Source organism: Anopheles maculipalpis, chromosome 3RL, assembly GCF_943734695.1.
Source record: "Anopheles maculipalpis chromosome 3RL, idAnoMacuDA_375_x, whole genome shotgun sequence".
In the NCBI taxonomy this organism is placed as follows: Eukaryota; Metazoa; Arthropoda; class Insecta; order Diptera; family Culicidae; genus Anopheles; species Anopheles maculipalpis.
The window spans coordinates 77,432,342-77,454,520 of NC_064872.1; the positions used below are offsets into that span (position 1 = coordinate 77,432,342).

The following is a 22,179-nucleotide window of genomic DNA, read 5'->3' on the forward strand; positions in this document are numbered from 1 at the left end:
CGCGGGAGGGCTTAATTTATTCAGACGCACCATCACAGTACAATCAGTCAAAACGGCTGCTAAGTTAGTATGCTTCGTTGCCATTCGCGTCAAATTGTGTCCAAAGTGATTCTATGCAAATAACACGGAGAAAAAGTATTTCAACGCTCACCTGAAAGCTGCTCGAGGAAAGACTTATTTTCAGTTTAGAAATATCTCCAACCAGACCTGACGGGTAGGATGGGCGCGTTAGATTCACTACGTTACTAACCGTGATCGCTTCACCGTACCAGGTCGGTGATTGATGGTATCTGCAACAGTTGTGCACTTTACCTTTCATTTAGCACCACAGATACCGGTAACGACATACATTCGATTTTATAGCACCGACGCAGCACCACAGTGCAGTCAGCCGCTAAAGCAACAGGCTCAAACAATATGGCCACAAACCAACCAAACCGATCGATCGGCGGCGTTAGCTGGGCTTGGGTGGATGCAACCGTTTTTTGGACATTTGGGCGGTTATAAAACTGGCGTATCAATAGCGCCACTGGTGGTGGATGTATCGTACTGCAATTTAGTGCCCAACGCGCTGGGAGTGATGATGGTGCAGGACTTTTACGACAGAACTGCTCGCGCCGTTCTGCTGTGCTGTGTGTTTGGGTGTAGTCGAGAGTACGGCCGTTTGCAGTATTGGAACTTTACGACTTGTGATGGGTTTGTGATAGCGGGAACGGTAATCTAAAGTGCAAACTAGCGTTTAGATTATCCTTGCGGTGGCGTTTGTGCAATATTTTACACTGTTCTGCTACGGAGTAAAGCGTTTCAATGTATTCTGATCTATTGCCAATTTGAAGGTGTAGAATATGGCCAGATTGTTTTGTTGCAATTCAGCTATTGCCAGAGCCAGGATGACTGTGTGATTTAATTAGCGTTTAGACTTTTTATTCTCATTTATAGAAAACGAAATTTGCTTTGACCTTGCCGCAAGGGATAAGATGTAAAAATTTTCCTCCTTTTAAAGAAGGTTTAATAAAAAATGCATTGGGTTTTAACTAATTGCCTTTCCATTGCAAATGCGTTGCTAATAAAATAAACGATCCGGAACTCTAAATGTCATTTCGGTGCGCGAGATCTAATCAGACCCACAAAATAACTGAATCCCGAGCACAGTAAGGACAGTTCAAAACAGAAGCTCACTAAAAAAGAAAATGACAGAAAGGAAAAATGGTTCCTTTCGGTTTGCCACCCAAGGTACGGCATGATAACGCTTCATCCCGTTTCCGCTGTGATTGTTTACTCGTCAGGGTAGCAAAAAATCTGATTGAGACATGCCGATAAATAAACGGTTTAGCTGATGCTTGTTGTTTTTTTTTTGGTTGTTGCTTCCCCTCAAGGTACAGTGTAAATTACGATCGAAATGCTTTACATCCGTGCACAAATCACCGGTGCGTTTCGCTTTTGGGACCGGCTTTTTGTCTCCCAGTACCTCAATCAAGATGGTTGATCGTAGATTTTGTTTTTTACGCTTGCGATTTGTTTTAAACATCATTCAGCTCTGCTTTATCGTCGTTTCCTCGTTCTTGTGGGTCAGATTTTAGCAGTCAATGGCACCTCCCCGACCCGAGCGAGCGGTTAAACTGAGCCCAAAAAACCATAAAAATACGATGCGATTGCTATGCGAAATTGATGACGGCGGTTGGGAAGTCTTCGTCAGGCAGGCAGAATCTTAAGGGTGGTCACAAGCTGTCACATGGCCGGCTCGGATCCTTTTTCTTGTTGGTCACTAATTTATTGGTCGTAAGACACAGGCGTCCCTTCCTTTGTTCACCCTCAGAAAACTCCCACCGTCATTTCGCTGCTTCTTGACCAAACCACCCCTTCGATGTCGTATGCCCCTACAGGTCAGTAGTGATGTTGTTTATTGGTGGGTTTTGTCCTCGTTGAAGTAGCCATTCGTTTTCGAGTCACGGGTTGGGGCAGACTGCCGAACAGCCTTTACATGGTGCGATACACTTGAGGCGACCTTTCCCGGGGCGATTTTATTGACCACCGGGACAATCTTTTGGTTCGTTATTTTTCGTATACCGTTGAGGATCGCACGTCGAATCGGTTTTGTGGCAGCCAGCACCGGAAAAAACCGCAACGAACGAGTACGAATCGAGTGACCGGTACGGGTAAAACCTGAAACCTGGGGGTAAATGGGTATGGTTGGAAGGAAATTAGCTTCCTTTCGTCTGTCGGCAATCTGATACGCTTTCAATCTGGAAATGATTTGTCGTTCGGTTCGGCTATGTTTACACTCTGTTGAACATGGTACGAAAATTTGACACGTTGTTGCCCGTGCCGAAATGTTCGGAGAACATTCATTGCTAAAGAAAAGAAAAAAACGTGTACCTGATGCCATCTTTTACGCGTGTAGATTTGTCAGAGTTTTACTACATGTTAAACAGTATAGATGATCTTTTGAAAATGGTTTCATCCTACTTACCGAGGGCACATTAATTAGGATCAACTATAAAACGCTTGCATGTGCTGTTCTGACTGAGAGGAAAATTATACATCAAATCACTAAATACGCTTACGTTTATAAGGCTTCAGAGGTTACCAGGAACGTAAGGTAGACCATGAAAACAATGAGGTACGTCATGGCTTGTAACTATCGAATTGCGTAGTCAATAAGTAAAGCAAAAGATAATCGTCACATACAAACTTTCGTACGTATATGACCTTACAAGGTTTATTTGAAGTATTTGTTGCTTTCGTTGCTTGATCGAACCCACATATGGATAGTCAGTACCGTGTCCTATACTGCACGGGTAAAGGATGCGATTTGATCTTGATCGATGATAGTGGAAGTCTACGTCAAGAAGAAAGATTTATCTAATCCCTCTTCAACATTACACTAACGCGTGTAACATGGTACACAATAGTCCTGAGATTTTTTATTTTTTTGCTAAAATGGCTTTTTGTTAGCTCCTTTAGGTTAGAGATGTTTACTCTCTTAGACTCTATCTCTTCTTGGCGTAAGGACCTTCTCGATCACGCCGGTCATCGGTCATGGTATACTAGACTTACCAATACCTCACCTACGGGGGGATGATCCTGATGGAATTTGAACCCCGGTTCTGCCGTGTAAAAAACGACGCCGTTGTCACTTACACTCCGGCACATACAAAACTTTAAAATGGCAGAAGCAAGGCCGTTAGAAGAAGAAGGACGATTGTTCTAAGTTTATACGAAATGAAAATAAATCCTGAAATTTTTATTTTTATTTAATTATAATTAATTATGACGGTCCAGTGCCGTATTGTTAGAAATCCTGAAATTCTGGGATAAATAATGAGTCAATTTAAATAAATGAAGCTTCATCATTTAAATAGTTACTAAAAAAATTCACAAAAGAACAACAATTTTTCTTAACAGCACCTCACCCTTAATAAACGCCATCAGTATCGATCTATCCCTAGAGTAAGGCATAATAAAGACATCCTTCATAAAGACTGATGAATATATTTACCCTATTACCTATTTGTGTATCCTAAACACGTACGTCGATAAGGAAAAAATCGAAGCAACATCCACCCTGCACAAAAATAAAGCTTTTTTTTTCCAGAGCAGCAAGAAGAGGACGGTCACCATTGCTTTGGTTTGCAATTTATCAAACTTTGCCAGCCAACCTGGGCGATTGTTGGTTGTGCGAGAAATGAAATCTACCTTGCATAATTCAATACAGCGGCGTAATAATTCAAAATAATGTAACGAATGAAGCCACATTATCCCCAATGATTTGTCACACCGTGTGCTGGGTTGCAAGGTAACTTACAGGCTCACGTCAAGCTGACCGGAACGTTCCGACCCGTCCCTGAAAAGGGAAAGCCATTTGACATTAGCTGGCACTGGTGAAGTGGGGGAAGGTTTCGCCATTCTGGACACTATTGATCCCGATTCTAGCAGGTGCTCCCGAAGGCTGCTGTTGGAGCCGGAGCTTTACAAAACTGACCCGTAGGATCTCCTTTTATCCGGGACGATGGTTACGGAATAAGGTATAAGAATTCACGGTTCAATGGCCGCCCTGTTAGCTATCTCGCGGTGGATCGTACTCTGCCTAAAGATGGGAAGATTTTTTTTTTACTTTTGCCACTCAAGAAAATAGACTTGAGATACTAAAGAGACACAGCCTGTCTTTTGACGTGAACAACCATGACAAAAGAAATAGAAGATCATTTATTTTCACGCATCGTCAAAACCTGGTCCCTTTAAGGGCTGGAGGCGATGGTACTGAGTTCGTCTTAAAGTTCGACTCCACGCGCAAACGTTTTCCGGTGTGCAATTTATTATGGGCGGTGTCCATTTATACGATGATGATGCCTTGCTTAACAGAAATGGGCGCTGTAAATCATTTAACCTTGACCTTCCGATTATCTGTGTTTGATGGACGTTTCTACTGTATGCGCAGTTAAAAAAGCATTATCATTTGTTTCAAACGCACGTTAGAAAATCTCATTTAAGTGAGGTTATAAACAATGTGCTAATGCCAGAACAGCTTTTGATAACATCGGCTAACGATGGTTGAAAGTATGCACCACCAGGGTTAGGGTTTTTGGCGTTGAGATTTGTATAATGTATTTATGGTGTAAAAGATAAATCCAACACCGAAATATAGGCAATAAGATTACAAATTAGCTAGCAGAAAACTTCACTCCTGATGACGAGGCTAGTAAAATTTGATGTCCCGAAAATTGGAAAGGAGGGGGCATTAAACAATACAGACTACCAGAAAAGGAAGCCGCTGAATTCAATTAGACGGGGTTTTCGCATGTCAAAAGTTTGTCGTTTTCGCAAAAGGCAGAGACCGATCAGACACATGCTTCTAATGTGTACAAATAGGCCGGTCCCGACTAATACCCGACTTTCCTGTGCTGGGATCGTTTATAATTTTTTATACATTTTCTTTGATTGTGAGTTTAAACCAAGACAAGCAAACTGTTGGGTGTTACTGTACGGGTGACACTAATTGCGTTCAGTTCACGCTTTGGTCGGGTTTCGTTTGTTGGTTGATTTGTTTTAACTTTATTAAGCATTTATATTTGCTTCTGTTGTGATCTACGCTTGTTTTCTCATGAAGCAGCAGACGGTCTTTAAAATCGATTATCTCAAGTCTTCTACGCTACGATCCACTCAGACTACCACGGGTGTAATATGACGTTAATGTTGTGATTAAAATCAGATAATGTTTGCCAAACTCCCGAATTCCTCCGAGAACTTCCTCTCTGTTACTTTTATTTCTCACACACCAAGGTATGAGATTACAGCGTTTTTGTGCTACACGTGGCATGCCATAAGTTGATCCACCGTGGAACGGAGTGCGGTTTCCCCAGGTCGAGGGGATAACCAATATCCTGCCTGTCAGCGGGTCTGTCGTTGGGATTTTGGGATGGATTAATGGCGTTGGTTTTTTTGTGTCGCTCTCTTTTTTTTTGTCTGTTGGCGATCGGGACCATCAAGATAGACAAATGTTGGAAGGGACATGGTATACGAAAGCGAAAACAAGACGAAAGCCATTTCACACTCACATATGCAACCATGCCTGATTGAATGTTATTTACATGCAAATCAGGAAATTAATGTAAGCTTCAGTCGGTTCGATGTGTACTATGTCCTGCATCTGTGTGTTTTTCTCATCCCTTCATTCCAATCATAGCTAATCGATCGTAGCTTTCGGAGCAATGGCGTTGACACTAGTCAGCGTCTGTCTCATTGAAACCCAAAGAGAAAGAGTCAAATGTACGAAAATGCTAATGTTTCCTTATCCTCATCATCATCTGTCAGCTGGGATTCAAGTGTGAAAGATAAAAGTAGTCAGTGCCAAAGGCAGTTCAAAGCAAAATGGAAGTAAAACATTACGCCCGTAGGAGGTGTCAAGCTAATGAAATGTAAATGTTTCGGCACTTCAAGAACTAAAAGCCTGGCCTTGCATTTGCTTGGCTAATGAAGCTTTTGCTCTGGTCGTGTAGTTTGGCAGATTGTTTTTGTGTGTGTTTTTCGAATATGGTAAATAGTAATGTTGAATGGTTGAGTAAACGGAAGAAAAAATGTCTGAACGAAAGGTCATCTTGAGGGGGTAAGGTTGAACTTTTCGGAAAATCAGACGCCGGGTAAATATTGTTTGTCGACAGATATTATGTGGGTCGATAGCAAAGTATTCAGCGCACTTTGTTTTGCTACGCAATTTTTACTTGTTGTGGGTAAGTTATGCAATATTTGCGTTGTGGGTTTCTCTTTACAATAGGTGTTTTGTTGCTATACCATACGGAAAAAATACTTGTATTCATCTTGTCTTGAAATTACTAAATCCGAAGGGCAACAAACCGTTATTGTTTCGGTTGTAAACATTTTTGAGAGACAGAGGTTTTATTTCCAAAACAAAAAGTATGGATTTGAGATCATACGCAGCTTGATTCTCGTGTGCTCTTTAAGCTTCCCATATTTATTGAGGAATTTTAATATTACTCTCCTCAAAAGTCCTCCCAGTATCAACACTAAAGATCTTACACATTCTACTACCGTTCAAAGGGCTTGATATTTTGAGGTCAAAGCACATACCCTAGGGTGTCTTCCTGCAGTGTATCAGAATCACAAAACCTTAAAATGCTTCGCCATCTTAATGATTAGCTTAATTTCTGTATCACATGACTTAAACAACACCTTCTTTTACCAACGGATCCCTTGTCTGACCAAAGATCTCGACTGGCCAATGTTTTTTGCTACTTTCTTAATTTTTTAAAGAAAATCATTCGTTCATCAGACATATCATCTGGTTTCAAATGCATTATTCAGGACAGCATCAACACCTCACCAGGATTATTCAGGTTTCCAGCCCAAAATCATGACGATCAAGATCTTTCCCGTGTATGAGCTATGAGCTCATCCTTTGACCAGTTTATGAGGCCCTCACTGCGATGAAAAATAACTCTACGCGTGTACCAAAGATTCTTTTGGCACCAAAATTTATTACATGATTTCGTTCTCGAAGCTTTTCTTTCTGACATCTTCTGACATCTAAAGTATGGTATTACAAAACTTCATCTGAAAAATGGACCTTTTTGCAAATTGCGGTTAGGTTTTAAAGATGTCGACTCTGACATACAACGGAAGAGATTTGATCAGCCAAAAGCTCGTTTTTGCCTATAGTTAATACTGAGAACCTTTACTCGTGAAAAAAAACAAAAACAACCACCATTGTTAATGACAGTATAATACCTCATCAGTAATCCTTTGCGATTACAAAGGCGAAATAAATTACCATTATTGATTTTTGCGTTGTTGAACATCGTAAAATGTTATTCTTTCCAAACATCATCCTCTTGCAAATGGGTTCCATTGAATAATAAAATTGGTTAGCGTGAAAAATTAGCTTCGCTTTCCGTTCGCTGAAGAACCAGAATCCAGGTGGGAGGTAGCAAAATATTGTAAAATTCCTTTTCAGAAAATTTTGCGGCAAAATCAATCGGCTCTGCGTAAATCGTTTCCTGAAAAATGGTTTCCCTCTTTTCCATGTTTGTATTGGTTGAATTTTGCAGTACAAGAGAATTACATTACCAGTTGAATTCGCCTCCTCCTCAATTGCCTTCCTTTCCTGCCGTTTGATGTTGTAATACTCCCAGGCTGTTGAAAAGTTTGCTTGCAAAACACAGTCAAATTGTAGCAAACGCTATTAACATTCATTCGCTCGTTTGGCTAACCTCATCAAATGTCGAACGGTTGTGATTTGGTGAAAGTGTACAGCTTTTTTCCTGCATCTTTTGTTGTTGTAACTTTCGTTTTTCCTTTTACGCTGCAAAGCGCCGGTAAAGGAAACCGTTTCGCTGGGTGATGCATAATCACGTTTTCACCTAGATGGCTGATAACACTGTAGGCAATGACAACGAAGTTTTCAGGCACTTTTCGTAGCAACCCAGCTAGGCTTGAACTCGTACACTACACTTGGGCTCTTGCTGAAGAAATTTTTGTTAGACCTTTTCTTTGTTGTTGCTGACCACCGCCAGAAAAATCAACATGTCGATTTTTGGCCATCTGCCTGTTTACTTCATTGTACGCTTGACGCAGTTTTGTAATTTCTTTCGAATTTTTCTAACTTTCTTCACTTTCAGTTGAAGCCGGAGTTCTTAATATGCAGACAATTGATGAATACGATTGTGTTGTGTTCCGGGGGAAATTTCACTTTTTTTTGTTGTTGAAAACCAAATCACCCTCACTTTGTGCTTGCATTGATGTACGCAGGGCGGACGTGTGTTTTCTTAACAAACACAGCGAGAGTTTAAAGTGAACGTGAAGCGCGCGGTGTGTTGGGAGCTGAGTTCAACACGGGCGAAAGTTCAACGGCCATCGTCATGATTGGAAAAGCTCCCAAATCAAATCTCCCAAGTTAAAGCGAGTTTAGGGTAGGGGAAATGGGAAGGAAGAATAAAAAGTAAAACATCGAGTAAATAAAGTTACAGAGGAGAAAAAAAATATATAAAACGTACAAAAATTCATTAAATCGCCTAGCTGAAACGAGTGGTACATTTGCCTTGTTGTCGTCTGGAGTAAAAAAAAAAGTGAAATCCTAATATCACAGTTATGATATAATACAATGTACATCAAAGGGTGAAGCCACTCCAAACAAGATTCCAATACGGCGTGTGGATCCAAACGGATCAAACACGCCTTGCGGGCATTGAACGTGGTCGTGCGTCTTCTTTAACGAACGTTCGAAAACGAAATTCCAACACACAGTTTTCTCTGTATTTATATGTGTGTACGTGTGTTTATATGTTTGGTATGCTGGTAGAGTAAATAACAATTTGAAAGCAAACCAAACACACATACACAAAACACATTATCCTCGCAAACAAATTACTTGTACGCTGCTGGCTTGCTTCATTGCTTTTTCAAAGCTTTCGCATCGCCGCGCTTCATCGTTTGCTGGGGTTAAAAATGAAAGCAGCAAGAAACTTTGAGTGAAACACAGTAATCTGTTGGACTTATTTTTGCTCACTGATTATTGTTATTTATCTAGGCGAGAGAGAGAAAAATGGATAACAGCTTATAAAGAGCCGAAAGATCGATTGGCTTGCAGTGAGGGAGTTTGGGCCGATCCCTGCTGCCGGATCGGAAGGCTTTCGGAATTGATTGGCATTTGTCGATCCCTTGGCGGTTGCCGGTTTACCATACGCACGCATACACAACGAGTGGTTTGCAAGTGGTGCGGTGGTAAGTAAGTAAAATCCGATTGGGTTTTCTTGGAAGGGCTGCCTACCGGTTTAGTGGCACTTTCGCACTCCAAAAAAGCAATCAAAGAAATAATGCGTTAAGTAATAATTGAATTGCAGATATTGTTGTTACAAGATTGACAGGAGCAGTGAATGGTTTTGGGGGGAGGCAAAAAGTATTGATCCACCGTGTACAGGTGATTAAAATAATATGTTGAAATTAAGACTAGCAGACCAGAGACTAGGGTCTAGGGAAAAGATTTCCTTTAAAAAGTACCAAGCAAGATATACAATCCAGGACGAATTTCCAATTTCTGGCAGAACCTTTGAGCGCCACCAGGCTAATGAATTCACACGAAAGAACAATCTGCAAACAAACCGTGCGGCACGGTAGTCCAAAAGTTTGTCTCCCCCAGCCTAACGAAGTGTAAACGGTCGCCCGGAATCGTTTTTGGTGCGGTGTAAACTTTTCCTCCAAGGATCCTTCTCGATTCAGGTGGTAGCTTTCTTTCCCGTAGCAAAGATTCCATCCCCGGTGGGAATCGAACAGTCTATTGGCGGCAGTTATGTGCCAAAGTGTCAAAAACTCGCATCCCGTGGTGTGCCACCACATCATGTTTGTTGCCATCGGTCTGTTCACCAAATGGTGACACAAAGCGGGTCACCATCATCAGCACCACGGGGAGCGCTAATCAACGGTGAGTGGAGCGTCTGTTGTTGTTGGCCCAGGTAGAAGCTAAGCAAGATGGTGGAGAGTGGAGCAGTAAACGATTCACTCACGCGATGGTTTTCCCATACTGGTTTTTGGGGCCATGTTTTTTGTCAGCAACACACATCTGGCCACATCAAATCAGGTCGGTTGGAAAACATGAGTTCTTTTCCGGATATTTTCGCTTAGAACAGTGTGTCGTTCTGTTCTGCACGGGACGAAAATAGGGTAGTTTATGTGTTAAGTTTGTTCATAAAAGTTTTCTTCTCAAGATTGTGTTTCCTTCAGCGGAAAAGGTAGAGACAGCACATTTGCAAACGAAGAAAGATGAAATTTAAAGCATTTTGAAATGTCGAGGAATAAATATAAGTTTTCTAGAATTTATGCTGAAAACTCGTCACAAAAACAATGCATGAATCAAACGGCAAATGTATTTACTAGAGTTTTTGAAAATTTGATGTTTAAAAACTTTTTTTTTTACAAAAAACTAAGTTAATATTTTCTTTTATTTAAACTTAGTTTAGTTAATTTTTTTCTTATTACTTGTTTCTTAAGAACCATAAACATATTGCATCATAAGGAGCATACTTTTTTGTTCCATCCAATGTTCCTAACCTTCATCGTATAATTAAGCAAAAAATGACCGTCGGATGTTATTTAACGCAAAAATATTTATGGGAAACTTCAATTGCTCATTCCCCTCGCTTTCTACAATCACATGCTAAGGGTTACAACATAAACAAGCTTTCAGATCCCCCAATGAATCCTCCATTTAGTACGGGGTTGACTTTATCAGTCGCTACTGTATCAACCCGTATAACAAGCGGCAAAAGTCAAGTCCATAATTTCTTACCCCAATTTTTAGGACAAAAGGAACGAACGAAAGTTCGTTTCTGCAGGAGCGCTTGCTTGAGTTAGGCTTTAGCGTACATACTTTCAATACTATCCAACGCATATCGACGACCGACATCTTCTTCCGGGTAGTCCCATACTCCAGTGAAATGGAATATCTGTGTGGCGAAATACATATATCTACGCATGCTGATCCTTTTACTTAGAAAAAAATAAACGAGTGGGACTTCCAGGACAATTTCATTCCAGGAAAGCTATTTGTGTCGGCTACAGGAAACTACGGGAGGGATGTAGTTTTTGAATATTAAGGCATAAACTTTATGTAGCTAGCTTATGGTTAAGAGTGTGACAGTTCAAACAGAAGGCGAGAGTGGGTAGATTTAATTTTAGGGAACAGTCTTAATGTTGTTCAACATCGTTGCTATCGTTAGAAATTGAGAAGGAAAAATGATAACTCTCCCCACTTTTACATCGCTAGCTTGTGATCAGGAGTACAATGCGTTCAGTTGAATTACCGCATTTAATTACTGAAACTATAAGCTCTCGCTCAATGAAATTCATTAAAAGATAAAACTTCGCTAGCCGACGAAGTAGAATTGGAGCAAACATAAAAAAATATAAACGTATCGTATGAATTGGGATTCTGTTTGGCGGGAATTCCGCAACATCTCGAGTGCAAAACACATCCCGATCGATAATTGAATGGAAACCATTTCCTTCCATAAAGTCTTCCGGTTTCCATCCCACAAAAATATAATTGCAATATTTCCGGCAGAGCAAAGGATGCGGTATGGATCTACTCGGTGAGGGATGGATTACATTACAGCGTGATAAGCAAGCTAAATTAATAAAGGTAATTATATTAGCTCTGCCTGGCAGCAGGACAAGATCCCAGGAAGTATGAGCTGAGCGATAGGAAATACGTTTCCAAGGAAGACGGTTAGAAACAAGATGGTACCCGTGTTCTCGATAGTAGAGCCACATCACATGATAAGAATGACAAAAAGCGACAAAGGTACGAGAGATGAGGATCTCTGGTTGACTTTTTCCAAATGTTCTCATCCTCTCCAACGAGAGTGCGTTTCCGGCTTCCGGAGGTGGTGTATCAGATTGTCATTCATTTAATTTTTACGACTGGAAAATCATGACCCAAATTATCGCACTGAATCAGTTTCGCCCTCATCTGGGACGCTGAAAATGAAAACCCTGGCGAGGGTTCTGGAGAATTTCTGGAGCAAATGTTATGCGTTTGCACGTACCTTGTTTTAGGTCGTTACATTTGAGGGAGATGAATATAATGTTTCGAGGGTGTTGGCAGTTTGATTCCATTACGGTTAAAGCACTTCGAAGGGTCTATGCGAAATTAAATGGTTGCAAATAAGCGGATATATTTGGTAAATTCCATTCCTTTCTGACACTTCGCTCCTGCGGTGACCTCTTGCCTGTAAGCAGTGATGCACGGCATCATACATCAGAGCGTTTTTGACTCATTCCCTGAGCAAACAACGCTCTACCTACCCAGCCAGACCGCCCGGTCTAATGCGATAGGAAACACGTGAGCTTAAAAGTCACGACCAGGGTGTGTGTACTGTGACGCGTGTGCACAGTAAGTCTGTCAGCAAAGTTAAATCACTGTAAAGCTGATGGTAAATATCAGTGAGCTGTCGTACGTCTCAACCGTACAGGCAGTGTTATGCCGTTACTTTCGAGAATTCCCGTTTTTTATGCACGATACTGCTGCTGCTGCTGCTGCTGCTAAAACGAAGGCAAGTGTCATCATCACTGGCATCAGTCGCCGGCTGAGTGGTGATGGCACAGTTTTGTAAGCTAAAAATAATTTAACAGCATTTCGGGAGAGCTTAGGGTGTGTACGTGTGTGAACTGAGTGAGAGACACTCAGTAAAAAAATCAGTTCATGTGAGAAAGATTAGACCCAGCTTCTTCGAAAGGAGCTGGGTTTTGGTTGGTAAACCATTCAATTTCATCTTTGTTGCCTTCTACATTTTTCGTTTATCGTTTTTAAAGTTTGCGATGAGTGAGTGTTTGCAGGTGAAAATAGATTTAAAAATATTTTAGAAGACAGAAGCTTGTGCTTTAGTTAAGTCGTTGGTCAGAGAGATGTTTTCTTTTATCCGTGTGTTAAGTTAAGCAACAACAAAAAATGCAGAAGACAATGCAATTGGATTTTTTTCTTTTTCTTGGCTTATCGACCTTCTCGGTAGCGCGAGCCTTCTAATTACTTACCAGATTTGATAATGCCACGTAGTTGGATAGTCAGTTCTCATTGCGAGGGAATGGTCCGGATGGGATTTGAACCCAAGTTCAGTAAACCGGTGAAAGAAACCGAGGATTTCTCTTAGAACGCATAAATTAAAACAATGGTCGATCCATAGCTTATAACCTCAATTAAGTCTCATCATTGTTTTGCTAAGAACATATGGATATGAAGACTTGTTTCTGTTACGAGCCCAACTGCATCCATGAAAAGCTTAACGAATTTTTGATTTGATAGGAGAAAGATCCTTTGTTTGGCTTCTCGCCTCTATCGAATTTTGCGACAAACAACAACACACCACCTTCTGTCATAGCAAACAATCGATGAAAATGTTACATATTGATGTTGCTGGTGAAATTTGCATACACCTGCAGCATGATACACCAAATGCGTGTTATTTAATCCCTTTTGTGTCACCGTACGGGGAAATTTCAACTCAATGCAAAACAGTACAATTGTAAACTGAGCATCCCTGAAGCAATTCTCTGTTTTGCCTCCCCAGAACGAAATCTCCACTACATTGCTATTGCAGCAGTGCGCTGTTCATTCTGGTGGAGCCCACATCATAAAGTTGAAATATTAAAACTCATTACACTCTCCTTCTCTCATTCCAATCGTGTTTGATGCAGCCATCGGACGCACAGTCAACCGGTACGTGAATGGAAGGATATGAATGTATCATTAAGTCAAAAATTATTCATCACAAAAGCTCTTTGTTGTGTTGTGCCAAATCGTTCATGCTTCGGTGTCGCATTCTGTGTGTGTTTTTATTTCTTTGGGCGGCCATTTGGTCTGTTTGAAATGAATGTAATATGTAATATGCATGCAGCATGATGAAGGTTGTTATTATCATCAATCACTTTATAATGCTGTCAGGTTAGCAGGTTTTCCATGAACAGGACTTCATTAACTGGCTCCGCTGTAGAGCAATGGCTAAGGTTAACTAAAAATAACACGGGCAGTAACGTTGGAAATTAAAAAAAAACTGACCAAAAAATAAATAGAAGCTAAGAACGATAACGCGAGTTAGTTTTTGTTCTGACAGATATTTTAGGAAAACATGTTGAGTTGTGGAAGAAAAAAATTTAAACGCAATATTGACTGATTATTCGCTGAAAACGAAATAATGAGTGAAATGAACAAAAAGGAATGCAAAATCCGAGCTCTTGGAACATTTAATAGAGCATTAACGATGTTGAAAAAGAAAATGCGATTAAACTGTTACAAAGTGTAGGAAGATTCTTGCGAAAGACATTCTTAAACACGACTACATTACTAATGAAGTCATTCTACACTGATGATATACATAAAAGACTGGTGAAATGTCGTCTCGAATCGGTAGTTTCAGAGTTTTGTTGAACACAAAACTGACTTTGCGCATTTTAAGCACAGCCGCATGGACAAGAAATGGCTACAAGTGGAAAAGAATTACTAGGATAAATCATAAAATAAATCAAAACTATTCGATCCGATTGTCGAGCAAAGCTCGTTTCAGAGAATGGTTTAATCGCTTATTCATGCTGATACATAGTTTATCACATTAGAGAAATGGCTATTATGGAAATTAGTTATGAAGACCCTAATTGACATTACCAAGATCATTTATACAAGATTTTCTCAAGTTTTCTGTCCTTAAAATAACTTATGCTCATAAAAAGGGAACAAAAATCAAAGCAGCAAAATGAGCCAAAGCAGCATTCGTTTTCTTATAGACTGATAAAATTTGATTTTTATTGAATGTTTTAGCTTCACGCCATCGTCACATCCGCTCGTGAACGGAATGGAAACTTTCTCCCTTTCCACTAATGCTGGACCTTAGTTTCCGTTACAATTTTAACAGTAGCAGTTAAGATAATCGTAATCGCTAATCTTTTGTTCCTTCTGTCGGTTAGCACATACGGCGCGTCGTTTCGGGCTTAGCCTCCTAAGCCCCTAATCTGTTCGATATAATATACATCATACTTATTAGCATCTGTTTTCCATAGTAGCATCATTATGCTGGATTTTAAATAATCTTTTGTGTGTGTTGACTATTTTGTTTTCGCTGTACAAAACACGAGCTCATTCCGAGACTCGTTTTGTCTCCCACTTTATAGTTCGCTCGGAATGGATGAAGGGGTTAAACTGTACAGATTGATGTAGATTGCTTACGAGCTCGCTGCTGTGCCAGCGTTATGCGCTAGCGTTCGAAGTAACATTACGTATAAATCTCTTCCCTTAGTACACTATCTCACTGTCAATGCTTCATGTTGCGGCGTTGCGTTGGGATACGAATTTGTAAGTGGGTAGGTTCGCACCGCAGGTTGCTTACGTCTACCTTAAACGAATTTCCAATCTACACCTAGACGGCCGTATGCCCCTTGTTGGGGGCGCTGTGTACGAGTTTTGATTTGAATCCGTTGCTCCTTAGTCTAGCATAATGCATTGGCCTTTTCTCTGTTTATCTAAGCAAAACGGAACAATAACACGACCTTTGATTAACAAATTTACGTCGGGAATGGGTAACGTTAACAAAACACAAACCGTCTACAAAACCACAACCAATGTTTGCTTGTTCGGATTTATATCTGCTTTATACATCTCGTTTCGCTTTGCTATTTTAAAACGGTAGTAAAATACGAACAAACGCGTCTGTTTCAAAAATAGTGCTTGATCTAACTGGTTGGGTGGATCGAACGGTGCCACTCGGGTTGCGGTGGATGTAAGAACAAAGAGCCAAAAATTTAACAACGTTTCTGTTCTGTACAGATTTTGTACAACTTGTACAACCATGCTGATTTATCGCTTGCTTACAAATATAGCAACCAGATGATACAGAATCTGCTATCTGCTCTCCGCTCAATAAATCTCGATAAGTATTCGTAACGATAAGAAGCGATCTGTAGTATTTGTTTGTACAGGCGTTGCAATAAATCTAACCTACACGCTAGTAAAGTTTAGAGATATGTTTGATTAAAAACATAGCAAATTTGTAATGGAATGCTAACTAGCGATCAATCTGTATGGTGCAAGCTAGTAGAACAATATCACTCAAATTGTGTCCACACGAATCAAACTGTCCATTGGCGAGAAATGGCTATCATCTTCCATCTTCTCTCCACAAGCTACGCTACGTTAACGTTTCCTAAGGGGCTCTCTTAGAGAACGTATTTGTCTTTGCATCTTCATAAATACTATAACGCCTGCCTTGGGAAGCTGGGAGGTGATAACTTTATAAGACAGCATGTCGTAAGTTGCTCGAAAAAGAGTTTCAGTCACTTACCTATTTTAAGACCGAGGGTTTGATTCGGTGGAGCATTTGATGTGCTTTTTTCTGGAAGGATTGAAAAAAGGAACAGTCTTTGTGTTGCAACGGAGTAGAATGTGTTTGACGTGTAACGTTTCGTTGTGTTTGTAAGTGTGGTAAAAAACTGAACGAATCCGAGGTGCAGAATGGATCAATAAACTGTTTTTGGTCTATTAAAGGACACCATGTGGACAGAAAAACAAAATTGTCTACAAAATTTACGATAAAAGAAGTTTTCTGATATATAAATCATTCAGTCACTCATCGCTGCACACTTAAGCATAATTGTTGCATATTCAATCCTGCCCATCGCTATCAACCGAACTGTTTATTTACATTTCGCTTCAACAATGTAACACAATAAATAAAACCTACACACATGGGATGGGTATTGACAAATCATCAAGCAATAACTTATCGAATATGTAGATGAGCAGTTTGCATGCGGTAAAACTCTGGAATGTATTCTTTTTCCCCAAAATAAAAGTCACATACGAATACAAATGGGCAGATAGATAACAAGTATCGAAGGTAAACATCGCCATAAGTGAATGATGATATTTCGTGCGTAAATCTCATTGGGCCCTGATTATGCCCTTTTGTCGTTTGAAAATATTGATGGATGAGTATTTGATGCTTCCATATCGTGCCTCCATTGGATGAAATCGAAACGTGCATGGATATTTATGTGGGTTTTGGTAATGTTCTTGGTACGGTTAATCTTTTCAACAGGTACTTCAGCCGGTTCGTTTTTTTTTTGGCTCCTTTGTTTGTCGAACAATGCGTTTCGGTTTGGAGGGTCGTGTGTGTTTTTCTAGTGCATGAGGAGTACGGTCCTGTTGCTATGGAAAATGTGTCCTCCACGTGATACTATGGCAAAAAGGTTATAGTTGAAAATGGTACTTAACAAAACATTGGATTTCAAGAGCTACCAGGCGCCTCCACTATCGCCCAGCAAAGGACTAGGCGTCTCCATTGATTTGAATGAGCAGATGGAAGAGCACGATGCGGTATCCCACGCAGCGTGGAACAAACCCCGCAAGGAGAATGTTTTGCAATATTATCATTCCGAGGACTTTCCTCTGCGACCGAAGAAAGCACAGATGATCTGTTTATTGCGTGTATACTACATTTTCCACCGGTACATCATCACAGGCTTTATCAGCAACGTCGTTCCTATATCGTATCGCATTGGCTTACACATTCAACCCAAGATCAAACACATTCTTAACCTTTTCTCCTTAGGGGGTAAAACTGCGGTTGCAATGTGGAAGCATGTAGGCACAGCACAGCACAATGTTTACAGTCTAGTGCCCTCGAGGGGTTACGGAGGTCAGCGCAAAAGAAAGTCAACCTGAAACGTACATGTCAATGTTCACGCTCCCTGCACAATAAAATTTATATGAAGGAAAAATATGTTGATTTCATGTGGATTTGTAGAAATTTGATTAAACAACACGTTGTTGCAGCGCTTTAAACACGAGGACTTTGTGTTTGTTTAAAGAGCTTCAAATTTTGAGCAATCATGTTCGTTGTATCAATGATAACTTTCAACCCCCGTGTAAAGTGCTCCAGTATCATATTGTTTGTGCACTTGAATCAGCACAATAAAAGAAAGAGAGGTCTAATAAAACCATTGCTTTTATTAGGCTTCTGTTGGCTAGAGGGTATGAAAGCATTAAGAAGCGATTGCTTGCGCACGGAATGAAGATTCTTTGATTTCATAAATATTCCAAATAATGGAGTGCGTCATACAATCGTACGATTCCCTCTCCTCCCGGGGTGACATTTCGAAATGACAACAAGGGTGTCATATCTCAGGCCGGGTAGCTGGTGTCTCCTGCCCTTTACCCACGGGAGCACGTTTATGAGCGGAGAGTGCGCACGTAAAGGAAATTGGAAATAATGTAATACATTGTGGGAACCGGGATGACCGGGAGGGGTGCGTGCGCCGGTGGCAGAAAACAAATGTCGAAACAATTGTATGCCAATACGAAACAGCTTTTCGACGCCGTTGCTGCTGGTGGGGGATGGTGATAAAATCGAGTGAAAAAGTATCGTTGGGTACGTGTTGCGCTGCACTGTACCGTTCATAAATTGATTTTACGACCTGGACCAAGCGGTGATAGGGGATGATTACCACTGATAAGCCTGTTGTCGATAAAATGGGAACGAGAGTGCGTGAGAAATATGACACAACAGTGCATTGTTTGTTTTAATTATGCAAAGGAGTGGAGCTTCTAGGGAAGGTGAGGGAATGATGTTGCTGTACGAAAGCAAAGTCATTGGGGTAGAGCACGGAACTTTAATTCGTTGATGTTATCAGGGACATAATCACGATTCATTTGACATTGGATCGTATAAGAATTTACCGGACATAAAGAATGATTTGAGTACAGATAAGCTGTCAGCAAAACAAATGAAAAAAAGGTAAATTGTCGATCCCAAAAACACCATCGTAAACCGTTTCCATCGCTGTACCAAAGCTACTGGGCGCCTCCATCGAGTTTAAACATAAAAATTTCGAAATAATAACACAAAGACACATCATAAACCAACAGAAAAACTGAAAGTGAAAGATGAAGCCACACACGATCTGCTTTATATTTTATATCCAATGTGCAAAAACAGTACCGAGAAATCGCCACTAATCGTACCACATTGAACTCGACATGTACGGGATATAAAACAGAGAGACGAAAATGACACACAACCATGCTTGATGACAGGTTTACCGACAGTTTGCGACTTTTATCGCAACCGATATCATGCTCCAATCTGCCCACTCTAGAAGGAAATGGGGATCAAGAAAAAGAAACGAGGGAAAATTTCCCACACGATGCCACGAAACGTGAGTAAAACAGAAAATAGAGAAAAAAGAGAAAAAAAAACTGTCCTCATGGTGTGTTGCTGTTAGCGATACAATTCTATATCGATTCGACCTAAAGTGGTTTGATTGTGTTGTTTTAGTTTGTTCTGTTTCGTAGTGTGTGTTTCGTACTTTGAGTGTTTTTCTGTTTGTGTGTGCGTGTTCGAGTGTTTCCGCACATCTATTCGAACGAAATAGATACGCTACACCATGGTCGTCTGTACGTGTTGCATCATTTACATTTTCCTACGATCAATTTCTAGCAAACTCATACCGACACCTCTTCGGTGTACTTGGAACGATCATTCAAATCGATAACGAGACGCTTATCGGGCGATTTCTTCTTCTTTCCACTTCCTCCCCCACCACTAGAGCTACCCACCTCGGCACTCCCGCTCGCTCCGCTACCGGCCTCTCCGCCGGCACCCTCACCGGCACCGGACGTTTCCGGCGTGTTGGCACTATTGTTCGTACTGTTACTGTTTCGACTGCTTCTGTTGCTGCTGTTCTTGTTGTTGACACGCTTATTACTAACACTGCTTCTACTACTGTTACAGCTACTGTTACTACTGCTACTGCTACTATTGCATTTACTATTGATTGCTTCATCCACTCCCGGACTACTGACCACCGTGGGTTCCGTCACCCTGCCACGGTTTACCGTGAGTGCATCGCGTGGTTCCGTGGTGCCGGCCGCGCTTTCGGCACACTCGTCGTCACTGTCGGCCTGCCGCGTCGTTGGTCGGATGCGCCCATGATTCACCGCACTTCGTGACCGATTTTCAATTTCGAGATTCTGCAGCGCGGTCGTGAGTGCGTTCCGCATGAGAAAGTGCTCTTTCAAGCTATCTATCCTACTGCTGTTGTTGGCGTACAATTTGTTAAACTTTTCTAAATTCACCGACCGGATCGTGGCCTCGTCGGTGGCGGGTGTTAGCTGGGCTAGGGTACCGGCCACCCCACTACCGACCGACGATCGTTCCACGGGCGGCACCGTTTGTGTGGCCTGATTATCTACACTATCACCGGCACTGAACGTTTGCTTGTGTCGCTGCTGATACGGTTGCTGTGCGGCCTGTTGGTGTTGTGGATGATGCTGTTGCTGGTAGTGGTGGTGCTGATGTAGCAGATTATCACAAGATTCGAAAGCTTTTGTGCTGAACTCACCACACTCGCTGGTGCTAGAGGCACGCTGATGATGATGCTGTTGAGGATGCGATGGGAGATGACGATGCTGTGAGTTCTGTTGCTGCTTCCGGTGTTCCCCGAGCGCACTGTTGGCGGTGTTTGGTTCATCATACCCCAACTCACCACTCCCACCACCACCCGTACCACCCTCACTGCCACCGACAACAAACTGACAGTTCAGCACCAGCTCGGAGGTGTGTTGTTTGGCTTTATGCAATGGGACCGCACCACCCATCACCACACCGTCCGCGTCCGGTTTCCGGCGACCGGTAACAGTACTCACGGAACCGGGACCGGATTTGTCGTTCACTCCACTTATCTTACAATTACAATTAACCGCACCGCCTGCACTAGTCAGCTGCACGGCACTGGTGGAATTATTTATCACACTATCATTACGCCGATGTTGCTGTTGCTGCTGCCGCTGTCGATTGTTGGCGGTTCGGGTGGTGGAGCAGCAGCTGCAACTGCAGCAGCAATTATTATTCCGTCCCCCGACCCCCTCCAACTCCATCGAACGTGACAACCCATCCCGACCGGCGTACAGTTCCTCGTCACCCGTACCACTGCACATGCACTGCAGCTGCTGGTGGTCCAGCCGGAAGACACTGCCGTCGATTGAGCGAGCCTCCTGTTTGTGGCGTTCTCGTTGCACTTCTTGTGCGCTCTCCACCTCGTCCGTGATGGTGATGCGTGTCTGCGGAGGCATTGGACCGATCGATCCATTTCCGGATGCAGTCGTCACCGACCCGTTCGGGATCGTTGCCGTCGTGTTGGTGTTGGTGCTCTTGTCCAACCGTACGATAGCAGTTGGAGTAGCGGCCGAAACACCCGTCGCACCCGATGCCATCGATAAGCCATCGGATGCACCCGTCATACCGGCGCTCTGGATGGCTTTCAGTGGGCTCGGTGCACCGATGGCAGGCGGCGGACGAAGCGAGGTGGTACGGCAAGCTTCCATCAGACTTGCGACGGTCAGGATTGCGGCACCACGTTGGGGGATCCGTTCGTACAGTCGTTGAAGTTGGGTGTAGAGAAGTTTGAGCTCTTCCAGTGCTTCCGTTTCCGTAAGACGGCCTTCATTGGCTGGAAATTTTGGGAGAAAAATGTCTATGAAATTTGATACAGTGGGAAGAAGGGAGACTAAACAACAATCTTATCTATTCATCTAACCATAAGGATGTGCTAAAAAGGTGAAGTTGATTGAATTGCTTTGATATGGGTAATGTAATGTTGAATCAGAAAAGATTTGGATCTGCAGCATCCATTTAACTGGAGAGAACAGATAGGATATTAAGTTAAACCCACCTATGATAACTTTGATCGTTACTTGATGATTATCAATGCTTGTTTTTGTGTAATCAGGTACAGATAGCTACAGCCAAAATAAGCGATCAGTGATTCATCTGAATATATCTTCATGGGGAATGTAATAATCACAAATTGGGAAGACGAAATCTTGTTTGTTTGGATAAAATTTACCACATACAAATAATTCACGCTACTTCCACTGAATAAACGATGCTATTTTTCATACGTGCTAATCAATTTCAGCACAAGCTCATATTCGCATCACCAACTCCATCTTCATCGTTTATATGTCGTACACTATGGCACAAAAGCGTCACCCACTCGGTATCATGTGCCCAACGATAATGAAAATGGCTGATCGATCATTCAGGCCCTCCAACGTTCACATCTCCCAAGCCATAAACCAGCATAGTGCAGAATGTGATAACGATAATTCATTTCCAAAGGATGTGTCTT

General features: G+C 41.8%; 2 protein-coding genes across 2 annotated transcripts in view; both read right to left on the bottom strand.

The window, feature by feature from the left end:
• Positions 1–22,179, bottom strand: part of LOC126561019 (chymotrypsin-2-like) — a 260,072-nt gene that overhangs the window by 78,147 nt on the left and 159,746 nt on the right. The window lies entirely within an intron of this gene.
• Positions 19,480–22,179, bottom strand: part of LOC126561322 (uncharacterized) — a 46,833-nt gene continuing 44,133 nt past the window's right edge. Inside the window, exon 13 of the mRNA XM_050217397.1 lies at positions 19,480–21,498. Coding sequence (XP_050073354.1) covers positions 19,493–21,498 — 2,006 coding nt within the window. The 3' untranslated portion in view covers positions 19,480–19,492. The remainder of the gene's footprint in view (positions 21,499–22,179) is intronic.